This window comes from Leishmania mexicana, chromosome 29, assembly GCF_000234665.1.
Source record: "Leishmania mexicana MHOM/GT/2001/U1103 complete genome, chromosome 29".
NCBI lineage: Eukaryota > Euglenozoa > Kinetoplastea > Trypanosomatida > Trypanosomatidae > Leishmania > Leishmania mexicana.
Window position 1 is genome coordinate 408,405 of NC_018333.1, and position 19,704 is coordinate 428,108.

Sequence of the window (19,704 nt, forward strand, 5' to 3'; positions counted from 1 at the left end):
GGCGACACCCGTTTGGAGGAAATAACGGGACGGAAGACGAAAAAAGGCGGAGGAGAGGCGTCTCGTGCGGCGCCGCCTTCCCGCCTCCGCCTCCGCCTTGCCGACGCGTCTTTTGGAGTCAACCTGCGTTAATGTATTCACTCTGTATTTCCTGTAGACTTCTCCCTTCACCTTAGATGCACACACACACACGCATATATATATATATATATATATATATATATAATATGTACGTATTTGGCACTGAGGGTGTGGCGTGTGCCGCCAGTAATTATCGTGTGTTGCTTTCTCTTCTCACCCCTCCCTGTTTCGTGCTCTTGCCTTCCCGTTGAGCCTTCAAGCCCTCTCTCGATCTTCCCTACACCCACACCTGCACGTGCACGGCGCCCGCTGCTTCGCATTTTTTCTACTCTCTCTGTGTATGCGTTTTTCTATCTCACTCGCCTCCCTGCCTGTCTGATCCCGTCTTCCTCCGTGACCTGTACCACACACACACACACACACACACAGGCAGAACCGCATTGACGAGGTGGAAGAGGGAGAACGTGAGGAGGCTGTCGGTAACCAATGTGCCTTGGTGTGTCTAGGGAGATGCAGACGTACACGCGTGTGCAGGCGAGGCGTGACGCGAATAGCTTGGCGGCAAACGTCGATTGCTTCTCCTCTCACTCTTTCTCTCGCTCTTCTCCACCCTCCCCGCCTCGTTTTTTTTTGTCTTGGCTTGGCTTTTATGTGTGTGTGCGTGTGTGATCATCGTGGATACAGCTGGACCGTTTCTCCTTCTCCTCTCACGGAACTTTACACGCATACATACCATGCGTGCACGCGCTGCTGCTCTGCGCACCCCTCCGTCTACAGGCTCTGTTAGGTTGCCCCAACAGGCACTGCGACTCCCGGGTCAGTCGAGCCGAAGCCGCCGCAACAGGAGCGCTGACGCCGACCATATGCAAACAGGGCACGCTAGGCTGGTGAGCTACGCTCCGTGGCTCCTCGCAACTCTCTCCCCCTCCGTGTCTCTGCTTGCACTTTTGTAGAGGTGACCTCCGTCCCGCTCTAGCCCCCCCTCTCTCCCCTCATTCTCCCGCTTTTGTTTCTACCTCACTCTCACTCTCACTCGTACGTGTGGCTCGGGCAGAAGTAGATTTGCCCGCGAGTTTTTTCCCTTCTCTCTGCGCCACCGCTCACCCCCAAACCCAGATTGGCATCCCTCCCTCACACATATATATATATATATAATCACGCACTCGATAAAAGACATACGTGCCCTCCTTGCACCCCGTCTCACCGTCTGTTCGTAGCCGTACGGAGGGGTGCTCTGACTCCGTTGCAGTCCAGGCAGCTCGTGCCCCACGCGCAGCAGCTAAAGAGCCGACTTCCAAATACGAATAGTGTTTTCTGTGGGCAGCCACTACGTCCCCCCTTCCCTCTCGCTCTCGCTTGTGTCAGAGGCGAGGTGCCTCGTTCTTCTGACACCATCTGTCTGCCTACGGTTGTCAAGGAAAGCCTCTGTTGCGGTCTTCCCCTCCCCTGCCCGCTGCGTCTGAGTCGGAGGACATATCCGGGCTGAGTGGAAGGACGAAGTGCAGGTCGGTGGTTGTTCACTCGGCACGCGCAGCAGAGACCGGCGCGCCGCTCGCTCTCCGCAGTGAAGCAGAGGCAAGCAAACGCGCGCGCACGCATACGGTGGCGCATATTTCACCCTCGCTTTCTTCGCTGGGGGGGGTCATCTCTGTGCGCCGCCTTTCCAGCTGCTGCTGCTGCTGCTGCTGTCACTGCGTGTGGAGATCGAAGGACGCCTTCATTCACGCCTTGGGCAGCGCGGCGGTCATTTTCTTCGCTACTTGCCAGTATTGCAGGTGAGGAGACGATACCGACAGAAAAAGCGCTGGACGGTCACCCACAGGCGGCCGTTCAGTGACGAGGCTGCAGCGAAGAACCCAGCCACAAGAGCGAATGGAAAAGCGCGTATTATCGTCATGAGTGGAGGGGGCAATCGAAATCTAGGTGGAGGAGGCAGCAGCGGCAACCGTAGCGCTGCTGGTGTCTTTAGCCCATACAGCGAGGAGGTTCCAGTGGAATGCCTCATCTGTGCTGACCCGTGCCGCGCGCTGTGCGTGTTTCCATGCGGGCACTACACATGCTACAGCTGTGGCCTGCGGATTCACAGTTTGAACAGGGGCAGCTGCCCGGTTTGCCGTAAAGAGGCGACACAGATGCCGATAATTACGCAGCAGGTGAGTCGCGAGGAGGAGCAGTTCTCGGCTGAGGAGATGGAGAATATGCGGCGGGTTGTCACGACGAATCGCCACCTGCGCTGCGTCATCGACTCGCCGCAGCTTGCGTACGAGGTGGCAAAACTGTACGAGTTCACGTGCCCTATTGAGAGCTGCTGGTGCCAGGGGCATCAAGATCCGTTTCTCGAAATGAACATGCTGAAGGATCATTTGTGGGTCGATCACGAGCTTGTGTATTGTGACGTGTGTCTCCAGCACAGGCCCGCCTTCTTGTGCGAGCAGGTGGCCTACTCTAGCACGGCGCTGCAGTACCACATGGAGGGGCGGTGCCGGCATGACCGGTCATCGTTCACAGGCCACCCACCGTGCCGCTTTTGCAAGCGTGCAAACCGCTTCTACGATGGCGAGTCGCTGCTGAAGCACATGCAGCAGCAGCACTACACGTGTGATGTGTGCAATCGAGGCCAGTTTACCTTCACCTTTTACGCCAGCCGGCAGAAGCTTGATCAGCACTTCCAGACGTGCCACAAGATATGCGACCATCCCGACTGCGCGTCCCTTGATTTGATGATGCGTGTGTTTGGCAACGAAATCGACCTGATGGTGCATAAACAGCGTGTCCACGGCGTCAAGGCAAAGATAACGTTCTCGCCTGCCATGTTCGGCGAGGCCTCTGGCGCGTCAGCGGGCAGCGGCCCTGCCGGTTCCGCGCCGGCGACGGCGTCGAACGCGAACGTGATCCAGATCACGTTCGACCATGTGTTCCGCGTGGAGACGGTGATGATGATGCCGACGAAGGAGAACAGTCACCGTGGTGGTCGCCGTGGAGGCGGTGGTGGTGACCGCGGCGTAGATAGGGTGCATGCCCCGGAGGAGAATGGTATCCCGTTGTACTACCTGGGCAGCGGCGCCTTCCCGGTCCTCACCCGCTCGGTTGCCAGCGATGCCGGTGCAGCGTCCACCTCGGCCCGTGTCGGTGGGGCGCGGGGCAACGACAGGAGCAGCGCTCCCTCCTCCTCTGCCTTCGCCGTCGTTGAGGATATGAGCAACTATAACGTCAAGAACAAACTCCCGACAGACAAGAAGCAGCTTGAGCAGCGGTTGAACGACATGTTGGGCAAACACGCCAGATCGCCGGTCACCTACGCCCACTTCCGCAGCTACACTCGTGACTTCATCGAATCGGCGATGCTCACCTCCGAGTACTACGACGTGCTGGCGAAGGAGTGCTTTCCTGACCCGCAGGTGTTCCATGCAGTGTTCCCGTTGATCGTCGCGACCGTTCCAGTAGCGGCGAAGCAGGCAGCCTTGCAGGAGGTGTATAAGATGCGCATGGCCCCCGAGACGCAGCGCATCGCCCGCGCCCGCGAGGAGGACGCACGGAAAGAGGCGGAGGCGAATGCGGCTGCGACGCGTGCGGAGGAGATGCGGAACTGCAAAGCTGGAAAGAGCACCAGCAGCAATAACGGCGTCAACAACAGTACACCTGTTGGCGCGCCGTCTCCCTTTGGCCGGGCGAACGCCAAGGGCAAAGGGTCCAAGCAGAATGCATGGCTGACGACGGACACGCGGTCCAAGTTTGGTTGCAGCAGCTCCGCGCCGGCCCAACACCAGGACCCCTCTGTCAGCGCCCACGCCACCGCTCCAACGACGTCGGCGCCGCCGGCAGCGGCTTCCCTGAAGCTGCAGTCCAACAACGGCCCGCGCGGTTGGGGGTCTGAAGCGACCGCCTCCTCGGGCACGTCCGTCACCACGCCGGTTGCCGCCTCGGCGCCGGTGTCTAGCCCAGCCCATGTAGGGCCTGGACTGGTCATCAATGAAGAGACGTTCCCGTCCTTGCCGAACAACGGTATTCGCCGTGAGCCCATCAGCAAGGCGCAGCGACCAAAGGCAAACGCGTGGTTTAAACGGTAAGAGAGGGCGACCCACTCTCCCCCCAGCGTCACTCCCGCCACTCCGCACGCGCCGCATTAACAGTGCACGTAAGTTTTTTCTTGTTCTTCCGCATGTCCATTCTCTGTGCCAAAGTGCATGTGCCAAACGCCGCTCTATAAGCCCACCAGACCCTGCCCACAGGGGCCCCCATCCGCGTCGTGCGAAGCAGAGCAAGAGAGACGCCCGGTACACCAAATGCGCCCGGCCCAGCCACCTGAGAGCACCGCCCCTGCCCCAAACTCTACCCACCCACCCGCGGCCTCGCAGGTCGCCTCACCGCAGCACCGCCCACGGCCCCACCGCCGGCATCAGCAGCGATGAACCGCACTGACCTCCCCATGGCGTAGGGTGCCTGATCCTGGCCCCACCAGAGGTGGTTCGGCATCGTGCAGGGGGATAGGGGAGCTGCTCGGCTCCGTCCCCACATGGTGGGTCGTGCTGGACCCTGAGGATGCGACGCACTCAGCGGTGTGTGGCCCCTGTGATCAGGGACCACATGCGCTCTCGAGAGACGGAAAGAGAGAGTCTGCTTGGGCGAACACGACCAGGGCGAGGACGAGAGAGCCGTTTGCCGCTGACTGCTGTGGCCCCGCCCCGCACTGCGCTGCTCAGCTTCCAACGTGCCCTGGTGCGTTCCGCTTTAGTGATCGCAAGCGCCACGGAAGGCCCACATCGCTGCCCCTTCTATGTGGAAGGCCCTTCCCTGTTTTGACTCCCTCGTTCTCAGGATACATATATCTATATATATAAATATACATATTTTGTCCGTGGGGCCTTTGAGGAGCGCTTGTATGCGTGCAGCACTGAGGTAGCCGTGCTCTGTTTGCTTGTGTAACCCCCGCTGTGTGTGTGTGTGTGTGTGCATGTGTCTGTGTGGTCTAGTGGGAGCTCGCCGTTAACGGTGTGCGTGTGCGTGTGTGCGTGTTGCTGTCCCTCGGTGCCTCTTGTGTTTGAACAAATCACAGACGATCGCGCGCTCTGTCTTTCTCTCCGTGACTCTGTGCGCATGTCCGTCGGTGCTCATGCGTGTGCGAGGGCAGCGACCTTCGATAGTAGCGACTGAGGTGTACGGTTATGGGGGGGGATGATGGAGGTGCAACCACACCGCGGCAAACGAAAAAGAAACAAAACACACGCATCTGTGCCGAGACGCAGCGGACGTCCCTGCTCCTCCATCGCACATGTGACGAGGGAAGAGGGCAATAGTGCTAGCGACGATGAAGAGGAGAAGGAAACTCGTGCTGCTGCGGCCCCGAAGCGTACTTGCAACCCCGCTCACTCTCTCGTCTATTCTGGATGTTCCCTTTTCTTGCTGTGCGGAGAGCACTGCCCCAGAGTTTTTTGTTTGCTGTCTGTGTCGTCGCTCTCTCGTCGAAGAGGTTGCTTGTCCCGACACACGCGCACACACACACACACACACACACACACAGACGCGGATATAGACACAAGCGTACACCAGAGACGGCGACTGGCGACGGCAGATACAAAGAAAATGTCGGTGCGCATGGATGCCTCGCTCTACAGCGACGTTGTTCGCATTGAGCGTGGCGACTACCTGCGCTTTCACTGCGAGCAGCTCTCCGCGGACGGCCGCGACACTCAGCGGTACTTCTTCGGCTGCTACTACCCTCGGTGGCATGGGTTCTACCTGGAGGAGGTGCGCTCCATCATTGGCAATATGGGCTACTGTGAGCTGAAGCACTTCCCGGCTTACCCATTTGATGTGTACCTCAAGCCTGCTGACGTCACGGCAGCAGCCGATTCGGCGCTAAGCTACGACGCAGACAGCGCGAACGCGACGACGTACATTACAGATGACTTTCACGTGAACAACATCCTCGTACTTGGGCCACCGCAGAACCAGCGCGACGATGCCGTGAAGCGGTTCAAGATCGTCTCGGTGGATGCGAGTCACCTCAAGACCAAGACATTCTCTCTCGCCCCCGTGGCGAACCTCAACAGTAGCTCCATTCAAAACCCCGACACGATGCTGTCCACGTTGCGCGCACCGGGTGGAGAGCGGGTGCCGGTTCAGCTGGAGAGCCCAGTTTTAGACATTCTGAGGCAGCTGCGAGATGCCTACATCGATCACGCCGGGGGCGGCATTCCAGAGATCGGCATCAAGGCGATGGGCCGGCCGTTCCGCAAGGTGAGTGACGACGGCCGGCGATGGATGACACGCAACGGCGTGCGCCAGCTTGTCCGTGGCTCCCGCGCGTTTGGCGCGCATGCCGGCCGCTTATCCGACACTCGCCACGCCCTTCAAACGATTGAGGCGGTGGCAGACACCATCTTTAGCGCGTTTCCGCACGAGGAGGCCACATACCCCGACGCCCCAGGCGAGGAGGCGTACGAGGAGCGGATCGACTACGACGTTTTCATGGACTACGTCCGCGGCCACATGAACTCAGCCCGCAAGAAGGCTGTGCTCGAGGTATTCCAGCGGCTGGACTACGACTCGGACGGCAACATCACCATCAAGGACATTCAAGCTACTTTCAACGCGCAAGAGCACCCCGTTGTCGTCAGCGACGCCATCTTCACAGCTGAGAAGCTACTGAAGGGCTTCCTCGCCATCTGGGATGAGAACCAGCGCCATTTCGGACTCGTGCCGTACACCGAGTTCATGGACTACTACAACGGCCTCAGCGCCATCATCGAAGACGACGCCGTCTTCTTGGGCATCCTCAAGACCACCTGGAAGGTGCCGAACTGGACGATAAAGTTCGTGTAGCCTTCATTCTTGGCGAGCAACGCGCTTTGCTGGCCCACCATGAAAAGGTGCGCAGAAAGGTGTTTCCAGCTGCACCTTGCTGGGTCTCATGTGCGACGGTGGCGTGTACCTCTGTGGCCCCTCCCTTCTTCGCAATGCACCGTAGGATGGCTGGATGAATGGCTGGGGATGGGTGGTGGTGGGGAGAGAGACGACGCCACGAAACAACGACCTTATTCTGTCTCTCTCGTCTTCTGCACGTTGCTTTTCCTTGTATATTAGCTTTTTTCATTTCGCGTTGCTTGGGCGCGCTTGCACCCTTCCTGACTTTTGCCTCTACTGTGAGACCTCTGACGAGGAGGAGGGGGAGGGAGGGAGAGAGGGAGGTAGGGGGGGCGGGGCGGCGGCGGCGGAAAAGCCCAAGTGCGTAGACATCTGCGACGCGGCACACACACACACACAAACACACGTGGATGCAGGCACTCCTTGCGTAGATTCGCTTTTTTGCTTTGCGCACTTGGCTTGCATCAAGTGCGATGCGCACTTTGTCGGCTCATGTATCGTACACAGACAAGTACAAGAACACACACACACACACATACACACATGCATGAAGAGGCTGAAGACAGTGTGGGCCTTTCATAACCTTACGCGAATGTATCACGGCGATGCTGGCCACTGGAGGTCCGTTCTCATGGCCGCTTCACCCTGCCGTGTGCCGCTTCTCTAGCACGCTGTGGGATGTCACAGAGGCACACGTCCCTTTTCTTATTCCTGCGCATGCCTATGCGCCCTTCGCCCGTTAGCGAAGAAGAAACGGAGGCGACTCAAGAGAGACGCATGCGTATGTCTCTGTGTTATGCCTCGAGTCTTCAGAGGCGTGTGTGCCCCTCCACCTTCCCTCCCCCCACTCTCCGCCTCCTACGTCTGCGGAACGCCGTTGCGGGGTGGCGTTTCCTTTTTTCTTTCTTTCAACAATGGGGCGCCTCCCGTCCCCTCTTGGGACTGGTTCTGTCGACGCATCGTGGCTGCATCTGCGCTGTCTCACACTCGTACGCCTCGCGCCCCTTCCTCCTACCAAGACGCACACCGCGCATCAACTAAGCTCCTCCCGTTTTCTTTGTGTTCATCGCTCGATTTCACGCCTCATCTCGCAACGCCACACACGTGCTTTCTCTTCTTCTTCCGAAGTTTTGGTATGCTAAGTTGAGGACCAGCCCTTACTTGATCCATCTGTCATCCGCTGCCACGCAGTGATCAAGTTCTTTGCGTATTTTATTTATTAGTAGCGCTGCACACACATCTCAAATAGCGCTTGAGTGCCATTGTCCTCGCACCTCTCTCTCTCCTACGCTGCAGCTTCATTGGACCACCTTGCGCTCTTCCTGCTTACATTGCACACTGCGTCTGGCCGCGGGTTTCCCCCCTCCCCCTTTTCTTATTGCCTATATCGGACTCGTGCGCGTTGGTGTTTCGTTTTGCATTGCTTTTATTTATCTATTTCCTCGAAACGCGGCACTGCTGGGCCCGTGTGCGTTGTCTTGCAGGAAATCGGCCCACCGACCCCCTCCCCCCTCTCACCTCCACGGGAGCCCGTACACGCGAAGCTGTCTGTGCAGACACGGAAAGGGGCGAATCCATTGGTGACATCGACTGCTCTCTATCTCTCTGTTTTTTTTTCTTATTTCCTCTTCGTCGCAGCATCATGGCGGATGATAAGCACGTGCTGTCGATTCAGTCCCATGTGACCCACGGGTATGTGGGCAACAAGGCCGCTACGTTTCCGCTGCAGCTCCACGGCTTCGACGTCGATGCCATCAACACGGTGAGCCTGTCGAACCACAGCGGCTATCCAGTCATCAAGGGCCATCGCATGGATCTCGAGGAGTTCACCACTATCATGGAAGGCCTGCGCGCCAACGGCTTCTTGAGTGACTACGCGTATGTGCTGACCGGGTACATCAACAACAAAGACATCGTCCGCCAAGTGGCGGCGACCGTCACCGAGATTCGAGAGGCGCGTCGGAAGCAGGGTAAGAAGGATGTTGTATTCTTCTGTGACCCCGTGATGGGTGACGACGGGAGACTGTACTGCAAGGAGGAGGTGGTGGAAGCGTACAGGGAGCTGCTCACACATGCGGACGTTGCAACGCCGAACTACTTCGAGGCGTCGATCCTGAGCACCGTGGAGGTGAAGGATCTCGCGTCAGCGATTGAGGCCGCTAACTGGTTTCACGCGCGGGGCACGCCTACCGTGGTGATTAAGTCCTTCGCAATGGCCGACGACCCGGCGCACCTCCGCTTTTTGCTCTCTTGCCGCGACAAGACGACCGGGTCGACGAAGCGCTACACGGGGGTGGTGCCGTACCACGAGGGGCGCTACACAGGGACGGGTGACGTCTTTGCAGCCTCGCTGGTGGCCTTTGCGCACAGCGACCCCATGGATTTGGCACTCGGCAAGGCCATGGGGGTGCTGCAGGATCTTATCAAGGCCACTATCGAGCGTGGCGGCTCCGGGAAAGCGACGCTGAACTCGCGTGAGCTGCGGGTGACGAGCTACCCGGACCGGCTGCAGCATCCGTCCTCCGTGGCCCTGGTGACACCGTTGCCGTGAGCGAGGGTTGGGGGGTTGGCGCCCTTTTCAGGTAGAGAGCAAGTGTCGTAGCACGTGTGCAGAGAGTTATCTGGCCCAAGGTGTAATCAAGCGTCGCGGTATCTGTACATCCTATGAGACAGTGCGCCCCCCTCTCTCCTCCTCTTTTGGCGGGTTTATTTCGGCGGCGCGCACGCGCTGATAAGGTGGTGATGGTGGTGCGGGGGAGAGGAGCCTGCGTAAAACCAAAAGCACAAGCGCCGTCCGCTCACTCACGCATGCATGGATGTGAAGTGGCCGCCTCGACGATCAGGATCGGACGGAGGGAGGGAGGCGGGAGTGAGCGTAGTCGTTTGAGTGATTCATGCGCCATCATCGCTCTTCACGGATCCGATGTTGACACTCGACTGTGCCAATCTGACAGGGGAGGGGTTAGTGGCTGGGGAAGACCAGACAGCTTGCAGCCTCACCCCCTCTCTCTGCACTGTTTCACACTTCCGTAGCCGATTTCGAAAACGCGGAGGCAGATGGGCCACGTGCGTGCGTGCGTGCGCGCGCTCACCCGTGATGCCCTTTTAGGGAAGCAAGCGACCGACCCTCTGCTGTCTCACTGCCTGACACTCTCCATCGCTCTTTCACCCTCTGTTGCTCTGTGTGTGTGCCCTTCTCTTCTGAGATGTCTGGCACGTTTTCTGTCCATTCAAGTTCATTGTCCCCATACACCGACGCTGTCGCTGCCCTTTTGCCCCCGCCTTCTCCCTGAGCGAATTGTCATTGATTTGCAAGTGCTCTGGAGGGGGGACGGGGGAGGCGCTGCGTTCACCAAGCGAACGCGCACCGCTCCCGCACTCGAGAGCGGCGGGTGAGAAGCGAGAGACGTGGCGCGCAAGCTCCCCGCCCCCGCTCTCTCGCCTTTGCACGCACAACGCGTCTTTTTCAGTTTCCAGGCAGCGCTGTCAGCCTCACTTGCACTCTGATGCGTGACGGGCATCTTGCACCGACTGCAACCGCGAGCATTAACGCGCAGTTCAGCGTGTACTGCCTAGAGAAGCCAAAGCAGGACGTGAGCGACGGCGACGCAGCAGTGCCTGCGTGCGAATCAGCACCGACCTCGCCACCGTCAAAGGCGGATCTTGCAGCACCCCTTTCCTACCTCGATGTGGTGCAGCAGCTCGACGGCGATGGTGAGTGGTCCTTCGCACCCTACCCTCGGTGCAGTCGTGGGCAGCTGCTGCAGGTGCACGCCTACTGGGTGGCCGTTCAGAATGCGGCAGCGCCTGAGACGCGGAAGCCAAGCACGCTGAAGGCCAGCGACGGAGCGTCTGAGGTGCACAAGAGCGAGGTGAGTGCTTCGATCAGAAGTGCGGAGGAGGCGACTACAGCACCAAGGTGTTCGTGTGACAGGGATGACGGGTGCTCGGCGAGCTCGTGTCCGAGTGCCGACGCGCTACGGCTTGCCTGTGTTGTTGGCGTCGTGTGGGTGCGTTTATCAGCGAGAACTCCTTCCACTTATTCTTTGGTGAGTCGTCGAACACCGCACAGCGGCCAAGTCAGCGCTGGCAGCGCGACCACGGGCTCACCATGTGTAGGCCTGTGCCACCCTTCTGTGGAGGGTTACATTCAAGTTGTCGTGACCCACCCACACTACCGGCGTCGTGGGCTTGCCTCATGGCTGCTCACGCAATGCTTGGCGTGCACGGAGGCACCGGCGGGTGTGTTCGCCTCTGACCGGCGTGATGGTGTGGCATATGTGATTGAGCGCTGGCGCCTGCACACATTGGCTGCGACGCGGCGGACGGCAAAGCGGCTTCGCGATGATCGAGCGACCTGGGGGCGGCAGCAGGATCCCATACGACCCGGCCAGCACCGTCAAGATGCCAATCACTGGAAGTCAGAGGGAGAGTGCAGCGAGGCAGCGGTAGCTGCCACGCTTTCCATGTACCGTCGACTGGGATTCCATGAGCGGCGTTACCTTGCGCGCTACTACGCCGGTGAAAACGATGCCGTGGAGCTGATGAAGTTGTGCTTGTGACTTTTCCTGCTGTTTGCAACAGCTAGTGTGCCCACAGGCCGGTCGGCTCGACAGGAGGGGGAGGAGAAGGTGGCACACGTGATGGATGTGCGGCTCTCGCTCTGCACCAACGTACTTGTCGATCGACCGTGGCGGCATGTGCACTTCGCGGATGGCCCAAAGACTGACGGAGTTGCGAGAGCGAAGTGCGATGCCTCGAGCCATGGGGATGGTTTCTACTTGTGAGTGTGTCTTTGCTCTCATTTTGCCTTGGTGGGCATTGGCTGACCTCACGGCTGCTCTGCTCACGCGCGGTTGTCTCTGTGTGGGTGCGCGCGTACATTTTCACGAACCTTTCAGCTCATCCGGGTCACCGTTTGTTGCGTTGTGGACGAGAAGTAACCGACGGACGAACGAAAGGGCACGCTCTCGACGTGGCAGCTTCGTGTCTGCTCTTCCCCTCTTCCCCTTATTTGCCACTGTGCTGGCGAGCTGTGCCAGCGTGCGTGCGCGTGCGCGTTCTTTTACTCGCTCGAGAGGCTCTGCGCACGGCTCTTGGTGCCGCTCCCGCGGCACTCTCTGTGCGTGTGCGTAACGTGAAGATGCACCGGGCGTTTTGCGCTTCAACCCTTCAAAAATCCTCTTCCCTTTTGCCGTGACGCTTTCGAGCATCTGGCTCTCTCTCTGCATCTAACTGTGTGTGTGTGCGTCTGTGTGACACCCCAATGCACTTGCACGCTCGCGCGCACGCACACAAGAAGAAGGCAGGCAGGCAGCTGCGCTTTCACGTTCGAAGCTGCACGAAGAGGATGCGAGTGCGCGCGGCTGCGTATTCACTCTGGATTCTTATTTTTCGTTTCCTGGCTCTCTCGCCACGCATACACACACACACACACACACAGATACAGTGGGCGACTGGGCGTTACTTGTACCCTACCTCTCTCCCTCCCATACCCCCCGTCAATACATGCGCGCTTGCACTGCTGCCGGGTCTCGATAAACCCTTTGAACACACATAGACGTGAAGCTCAGCTAAGAAAGCGCAGCGCCATTGACGGCCATCCTCCTCCTCAACGCGGCTTCGAGGAGGTCGCAGCCACACATACACACACACGCATACACGCAGGCAATCACGTGCAATCACGCAGAGCCATAAACCATTTCACCACTGCATAGAGGAACTTTATCACGTCGGCGTCTCTCTCTCTTGCGCGCGCGGACGGGTGCGTACAGACATACAGGAGGTGAAGCAACGCAACATCAACAACGGCAAACACTCAGAAAACAGCACACCTATACAGATTTAAGGGCACGCTTGCGAGGAGGGGCCACGTGGATCTCCACCCACCCACCCACGCCTACACCTACCTCGATCTCTATTTCTTCCTCTCACCGCCACAAAATGCCGTTCCCTTCGGCGGCGTCCTTCACCCAGACAAAGTGGCTCGCCTTCTTTGCTGAGCTGACAGCCAAGCTGACGCACCACAATGCACTCGTCGTCATGGAAGGTGCTGAGTTGCTGAAGCGGCTGCTGCTGTCTCGCGTGTCGATTGCGGCGGTACTGCAACAAGGCGACCTGCTCCTGCGCCTGCTCGACGCGTGGCGAGGCTGCGTCCTCGCCGAACACCCGAGCAAGTTTCTGCATCACCAGGATGGGACTAACTCCGCCTTCCCGGCACCGCCACCACCGTCAGCTGCCGTCGTCCTCAACGATGAGCTCAGCTTTGTCCTAGCCGAGTCCATATCGCAGTGCATCGACCTGATGGTCTCGCTCCACGCAGACGGCGACCCGTATTACAGTCTGCTGGTCTTGGCCCGCGCAGGCCCCATCCTGGAGGTGCTTGTTGATGTGATACGGATGGCGCCGCCGCAGATCTACGGCATCACGGCGAGTCTTCTGCAGCAACTGCTGGCACTCCCGCTGGGGCGTGACTCGGTCGGCAGCGCATGCGTCGGTGACGTTGCAGATGTGGCGCGCAGCGAGGGCACACAGCTGGACTTTGACAAAGCAACGCTAGCTCAGCTGAGGACGTCGATCCCGCTGCAGCAGCATGTCCGCTCCCTCGTGGAGGCAATCCGGGGGCACGGGGTGCTGCTGCAGCATGCCGCCGACACACTGGCCGAGCTGCTCGCGGAGCAGCAGGGACCTCGTCGGTTTGCTGCTATCGCTCTCTTTAACCAAGCCTCGAAGCGGCTTCGCAAGCATCAGCTTCGGCGCGGTCGTGCATCCTCCGCGGCGGCGTCTGTGTCAGGCGGTGACGCCACTCCTGGCATGCCGCCACACAGCCGCTGCGACGCGCGGGAGTCCACTGTGGATGACTCCGAATTGAATGTCACCCTCACCGGTGCGGCGCCGGCGCACAGGCCGTCACCGTCGCCGTCAGCTGGTGCTGTTACGCCGTGCGCGCTCGATGATTTGGAGCGTGGTCTGCGATCACCCGCAAAGCACCGCCACGGCGGTGCAGCGGCGGTTCCGGATGAAGCAGAGGAAGCTGGTGGCGCTGTTGCTGCTGCTGCTGCTCGTGGTGGCGTCTCTCTTGCAGGGGATGCAGCGCGCTTTCCCTCGCCACCCGCCGCGAACCCTGCCGCGGATTCGGACAAGTCACCAGCGCCGCCCTCGCAGCTGCACGACATAAGCGCCATGGTGGATGCCGAGCCGCAGCGCCTCGCGTGTGCGGTGCCGCTAACCGTGGCTGAGGAGACACTGCGGCACCTCGCTTCGTCTCGCTCGCATGACGACTTCTTTTCCGCCTTTGACTGGCTCTGGTGCTTGACGGTCGCCGACGCGCCCGTTGTCGGCGCGGCACTGACGCCGGAGATGCTTCGCCGCAGCCTAGGGCGATACCTGACGGCGGCCCCGCGGACCCGCCGCGATCGCATCCTCTTCACACTTCTGCTGCTCTGGATTGGCCATGTACATTCTGTAAGTGCTCTGCGCGCGGAGACGCATAGCTGCGTGCTGGAGGTGGCTGCCTCGGCGCTGCTGCCCATGCTGCGTACCGAGCTGGGCAAGGATGGCGAGCGAGCGTCGCCTGGACAAGTACGTAACAGCAGCAACCGCCAAGGGATTTCCTCGCTGACTGTCTCGGCCATCACGCCGACGAACACGAACATCGCGGCCACTACGAGCGCTACGATGCTATCGACACAAGAGACAATGGCCCCCCTGGGCTACGGCGACATCGACGGTGGCCCGACCATGACCGGCCTTTCTCTCGACCCCTCCTCGTTCCGCCGTGGAGAGGGCCGCGACAGCGGCAGCTACCCAAGTGTGATCGGCTCCGCATTGCTCCCGTACGCCGCGGCCCGCAAGGCGCAGGAGGCGGCGGTGCTGCTGCGTCCCTCCATCGGGGTGATTTTGCTCTCATTTCTGCTGAACATCCACGCTGGCGCTGCAGTCCACGCACAGCGTGTGTGGGTCTCGCAGGGGCGTGTCCTTGAGGTGGCGCAGATGGCCGTCCGGCGTGCGCAGGGCTGCCGATCTGTTCTCCTCGACACCCCCACCAACATCGATGGTGCCCTCTCGGATGAGGTCTATCTAGAATACGCGCTACGCTGCGTGCGGACTGACGCGACGACGGTGGCGGTGCTCGGGTGCCGGCTGGTGGCCGCTGTGCTGGGGGATGAACTGCGCTGGGGCGCGGCTGCGCGCGACAGCTCGACAGTGAAGCCCACACCGACGGAAAAGGCGCAGGCGGAGGGGAACGCCGCCGCCGCGTCGATCCAGGCGGAACTGGCGCTTGCTGCACAGTCGCTGATACCGCTGCTGGTCGACATGGCGGTCACCAACCCTGATGTTACGGCCGCGCAAGAGAGTGGGGCAGCTTCTCCGGTGCATCACGTGCCCTTGAATTTGCGCTGCTCAAGGTACACCTCTCTTGGCGAGTGCGCACTGGTAGCGCTGGACGCGTGTCTGCAGTATCACGCGCAAGCAGGTCATCTCCGCAGCCGCGGGGATGTTCCAATGAGCGCTTCGGGCTTCGCGATCGAGGACCTTGTTCGGGTTCTTCCGAGTCTCACGTGTGTTTCGCAGTGCAGCGTGCACCCCCCGGTGCGCGCGGTGCCGTATCGTCTTCTGTTGTACGTGAGTCAGCGCCTTGAGGAGGTGCTGGTAGTTCTTAGACACATGCCCTCGCTGGCCAGCGCAGCTGTTTCGTGCGTGTTGGACTACGGACCCCGCGCCGCACAGTGGGAGGCGGCAGCCGCTGCCGAGTGGCTGACGGTGCTGGTGGACTTGCTGATCGGCGCACAGACAGCGAACCAGACAGCAGCGCCCTCGTGCGAGGGGAAGCCGCCATCTCCGTTACAGCAGCGCCGTCGCCTGCCCACTGCGGCCGAGATGCTGAACGAGTACTTCCACTTCGATGACAGTCCCCTCTCTCGCAAGCTTCTGCCGACGATTGCGTCGGGAAGGCGGAGCACCAGCACTGGGAGCGCCTACGCGGTGAACGCACTGCTGCAGCTCGCCACGCACCTGCAGACCTACCTTCAGGCTCGACGTCGCCGCACGCCGCACGAGCGGCACCGCAAACCTCAGCAGTCATCACCATCATCGTTGTGCAGCGTGATGAGGGCGGCTGCCGCACTGGAGGAGGCAGTCACGCTTCCTCTCTGTCCAGCTGGTGCTCCGTCGTTAGCGGAGTGGGTGCTACTCCTACAGAGTATCACCGCGGATAACAGGCGTCTTACACGCATCTGCAGCGCCTTCAAGCACCCGATCGAGGGCGGCCACAGCGTACTTCGTCGGGACGGCGGTGGCGTCGCAAAGGATGCGTGCACGCGCGCCGTCACGGCGGCGGAGCAGATTGCGCTCCAGTACAACTTCACGGGAACGCTGTTCCGCGCTCTGGAGTCGCTGCTACGCGACGCTGCAGCTGAGGTGCAGTCAGTCTCGCTGAGCTCCTGGCTTCTCTGCGATGCCGTAGCAGCCGCATTGAAGCTGCCGACGCCGAGCGATGTGGCCTCTTTGCTGTCGGCGCGTTTCCAGGCAGCGCGCACGCCGGAGGCCGGGGACGGTGACGCGGTGCATCTGCCCCCGTCGTGGATTCTGTCGCCTGCGCTCGTGTTCAGCTACCAGGCTGCTATCCAGTGGGCTAGTCGCGTTGGCGCTTCCTGGCTGACGGGCTCGTACGGTTCCGCTGCGCAGGCTGAGGTCGGCGCCTCTAACGGGACTCGAGGGCACGGTGGTCTGCCCTTGAAACAGGGCTGCACAGGACTGGTGGAGGACATCTGCGCTGGCGCCTTGCATGCCATGCAGGAGATGACGCCGTGTGTGTCGCAGCGCACGCGGTGCCTGGCGGCGACGCTTGTGTCCGCGGTCGTGGACGCGTGCCCAGTAGAGCAGCTCGGCGTGCTGGAAGCCCGCGGCGCCGCACTGTTTGCCGTGTCCGCCACGCTGCGGCGTCTCCCCTGTGTGAGCGGCCTTCAGTGTCGTCTGCTGCGCCGCGTGCGAAGTGCAGCCGTGCACGCGGCCACCTCCGGCGACGGATGGCTGGAGGAGAGCCTCACCTCCCTCAGACACGTCGTTGATCGTTTACAAGAGAGCGCGCAGCTGTCGCCGAGCTCGGCGAAGAACGGAGGCCACAGCTCCCACCGCCGGTTGTCTCGCCAGCCGCACGATGCCGCACAGGTTGTGAGAGAGCTGCAGCACTTCCAAGTACTGGTATCCTTGCTAACGGGTCTAGTTTCCTGCACCGGGGCGACCAGAGCGGACGGCGCCGCGCGCGCCTCCAGCCCAACGACAGAGGACGAGATGAGCAGCCCCACGCAACGGCAGCTACTGCTGACCGACGCCCAGCGGCAGGCTCTGTGCGCCGCTCTGTGTGACGCGCTGCGTGTCCACCAGCTGCAGCCCACCGTCGTGCTCGCGCTGCGAAGCATGGCCGACACCCACGAGGGCCGCCGCTGCATCCTCACGGAGATTGCCAGCACGGGCGATCCGCTGGGCCGCACTTTGTTTGGCCGCCTCCTGGCGCTGACGCTTCATATGCCGAATCGATGGGTCAGAGCGGACTCTGCGACCGGGACCAGGTTGAGCAGCCGCGCCTTTTCACCGACATCAACGCCGCAAGATCGCCACCGCGGCCTCCGGTCTTCGCCTTCGCAGCAGCGCTCACCTTCCATCACCGGCGCAGGCGCCACGGCTGCCTCTTCGGCATCTCTGCCGTTGCGCTCCCCTCCCCGCGACGAGACCCCGCAGCGCGCCGACCGCGACATCGTTTGTGTTGTGGGCTGCGACGTGTGCACAATGCTGTGTGGATCGCGGTTGCAGGAGGGTGTCGAGGGCGCTACACCCCTTTCAGATGCTGGGTCATCCTCTGCGCCGACAAGTACCGTCTTCCTCTCCGCGTTCGTAAAGCATCGCGGCGTGGAGTTCCTCGCACGTGCGGTGGTGGAAAGTGATCGCGAGCTGCGGCGCCACGGGCGCGATCTCGCTGTGCCGCTGCACTGGCTGCGCCTTGTGGCAGCGCTTTCATTGCACCTCTCCATCGCCAAGTCGCTTGTGCAGCAGTGCGACTTCTTCAGCGTCCTAACGGAGCTTGCCGGAACACCAGCGTCTTCGTTGCACGCCCCAGCAGCCACTCTTGCCCTCCTCGCTATTCGCAACGTGTGCTTTGCCGACGGGCTGAAATCGACGCTCTGCCAGGACGCGCGGGTGTTGTTGACGCTGAAGGCGGCCGGCATGGGGCTCACGGCAGTAAGCCAGCTGATCGAGTGGCGTCCGCAGCCCTCGCCGCCGCCGAACTCAAAGCGGCCACTCCCCGCAGCTCGACCAACAATGACGGGCGGCGCACCGCCTCTCACCTCTCGCGGTGGCGCTCGCCTGGAAGTGAAACTGCGGGAGGATGTCATCGATATGGAGAACAAGATGGAGGTCGACTGGGCGAAGCAGGCGTGCGTCTACGCTCGCGGCATGATGCGGCTGGGAGAGGCACCAGGGCCCAACATAGAAGCTCCTGCCTCCTGTGACGCAGCTGGAGACGTGGTGACAGCCGAGGGAAAATCGCCAAGCGCTGTGACGGGTGGAGCGGCCGGCGCGGACCACGTTGCGGCCGCACCCCTGCCGCGCCGCTTATTTGGCGACGTCACGAATCACTCTTGCGCTGCTGCTGTAGATGGCTCTCTGCTGGAGATCGATGCCGCTTTGAGTGGGGGTTCTCCTGCAAAGCCGGCCGAGGACAGCATGCTTCCGGTGCTGGTGGCAGCAACGGACTCAGAGGCACATCTCCGCCGCTATCTGGCAGCCACCGCCATCGCCTCGCTATGGTTTGACAACCAGCGGGGCCGCAGCGCCATCGCACGCGTGCTTACCGCGACGCCGTGCTGGAGCATGGAGGACGTGCAAGCAGTAATCAAGGCCTCCGTTGCTCCCCCTACGGGCGCACAGGTGTCGTGAGTTGCGCTCTAAGAGACGGAGGCGGGCGATTTTCGAATCAGAGGTGGGTGTCGGTGGTCGGTGGTTGAGTCGATGCGCCCCACCATGTGACCTTCCACGCCCCAGCTGGCTCCCACTCCCACGCCCTCACTCTCTGTGGACAGCGGTGACGGCACCGATCCCATTCTCAGACGAGGACGTGCGCATCGTTGTGCGCGGCTATCTGGTGCTGCGCCGCTGTCCTTTCCCTTGTGTGTATGTGTGTGTGGCCGCGCTTATTGAATGCTCGGTATAGACGCCCACGCACGCAGCGACGGACGTTACAGTTTTTGGCACCCCCATCTCCGTCGCCCTGTATGATGACACAACAGATGTCTCTTGTATTACCTTGTCGTCGACCTTCCTCCGTCGGGATCTCGCATGTGCCCCGCCCCGCCCTCTCCTGCTGGACCTCATCTTCTCACATGGTTTACGCGCCCGTGCGTGTGCGTTGGGAGGAAGGGGAGGGGAGGCGAGGCGAGAGTGATCTGCACGCGGCTGCCGAGAGACCGCATACGCGGGCCTTTCAATCCCTGCCGTGACCGCTGCCAGTACTGCGAGATTCAGTGTACCTTCGACCACGCGATTGGTCCCCACCACCTCCCCTCCCCTCCAAAACAACAGAAAAAAACGATTCGATCAAAATCTGCGCGCGCCTTCCTTCAACGCCGCGAATCATCCTCAGGAGCGCGCTTGCTCGACCCGGCAGCCTCTTGGTGTGTCTCACGGTGATGCTCTCCACCCCCTCCACTGAGGAACAGACGGACGAGGGCGTAGGAGAAGGGTGTGGCAATCCTCCTTGCA

General features: G+C 61.0%; 5 protein-coding genes across 5 annotated transcripts; all 5 read left to right on the plus strand.

The window, feature by feature from the left end:
* Nucleotides 1-1,976: 1,976 nt before the first annotated feature.
* On the plus strand, nucleotides 1,977-4,148 carry LMXM_29_1230 (conserved hypothetical protein; the record flags this gene model as incomplete). The annotated part of the gene is made up of 1 exon (XM_003877225.1): nucleotides 1,977-4,148. The coding sequence occupies one exon, from the start codon at nucleotides 1,977-1,979 to the stop codon at nucleotides 4,146-4,148; it is 2,172 nt and encodes a 723-aa protein (XP_003877274.1).
* A 1,108-nt stretch (nucleotides 4,149-5,256) lies between these two features.
* On the plus strand, nucleotides 5,257-6,903 carry LMXM_29_1240 (putative calcium-binding protein; the record flags this gene model as incomplete). The annotated part of the gene is made up of 1 exon (XM_003877226.1): nucleotides 5,257-6,903. The coding sequence occupies one exon, from the start codon at nucleotides 5,257-5,259 to the stop codon at nucleotides 6,901-6,903; it is 1,647 nt and encodes a 548-aa protein (XP_003877275.1).
* Nucleotides 6,904-8,587: 1,684 nt separating this feature from the next.
* Nucleotides 8,588-9,496, plus strand: LMXM_29_1250 (putative Pyridoxal kinase; the record flags this gene model as incomplete). Its single annotated transcript, XM_003877227.1, has 1 exon — nucleotides 8,588-9,496. One exon carries the CDS (start codon nucleotides 8,588-8,590, stop codon nucleotides 9,494-9,496), a length of 909 nt encoding a protein of 302 aa, XP_003877276.1.
* A 955-nt stretch (nucleotides 9,497-10,451) lies between these two features.
* LMXM_29_1255 (conserved hypothetical protein) lies at nucleotides 10,452-11,507 on the plus strand (the record flags this gene model as incomplete). Its single annotated transcript, XM_003877228.1, has 1 exon — nucleotides 10,452-11,507. One exon carries the CDS (start codon nucleotides 10,452-10,454, stop codon nucleotides 11,505-11,507), a length of 1,056 nt encoding a protein of 351 aa, XP_003877277.1.
* A 1,381-nt stretch (nucleotides 11,508-12,888) lies between these two features.
* LMXM_29_1260 (conserved hypothetical protein) lies at nucleotides 12,889-18,882 on the plus strand (the record flags this gene model as incomplete). The annotated part of the gene is made up of 1 exon (XM_003877229.1): nucleotides 12,889-18,882. The coding sequence occupies one exon, from the start codon at nucleotides 12,889-12,891 to the stop codon at nucleotides 18,880-18,882; it is 5,994 nt and encodes a 1,997-aa protein (XP_003877278.1).
* Between the last annotated feature and the right edge of the window lie 822 nt (nucleotides 18,883-19,704).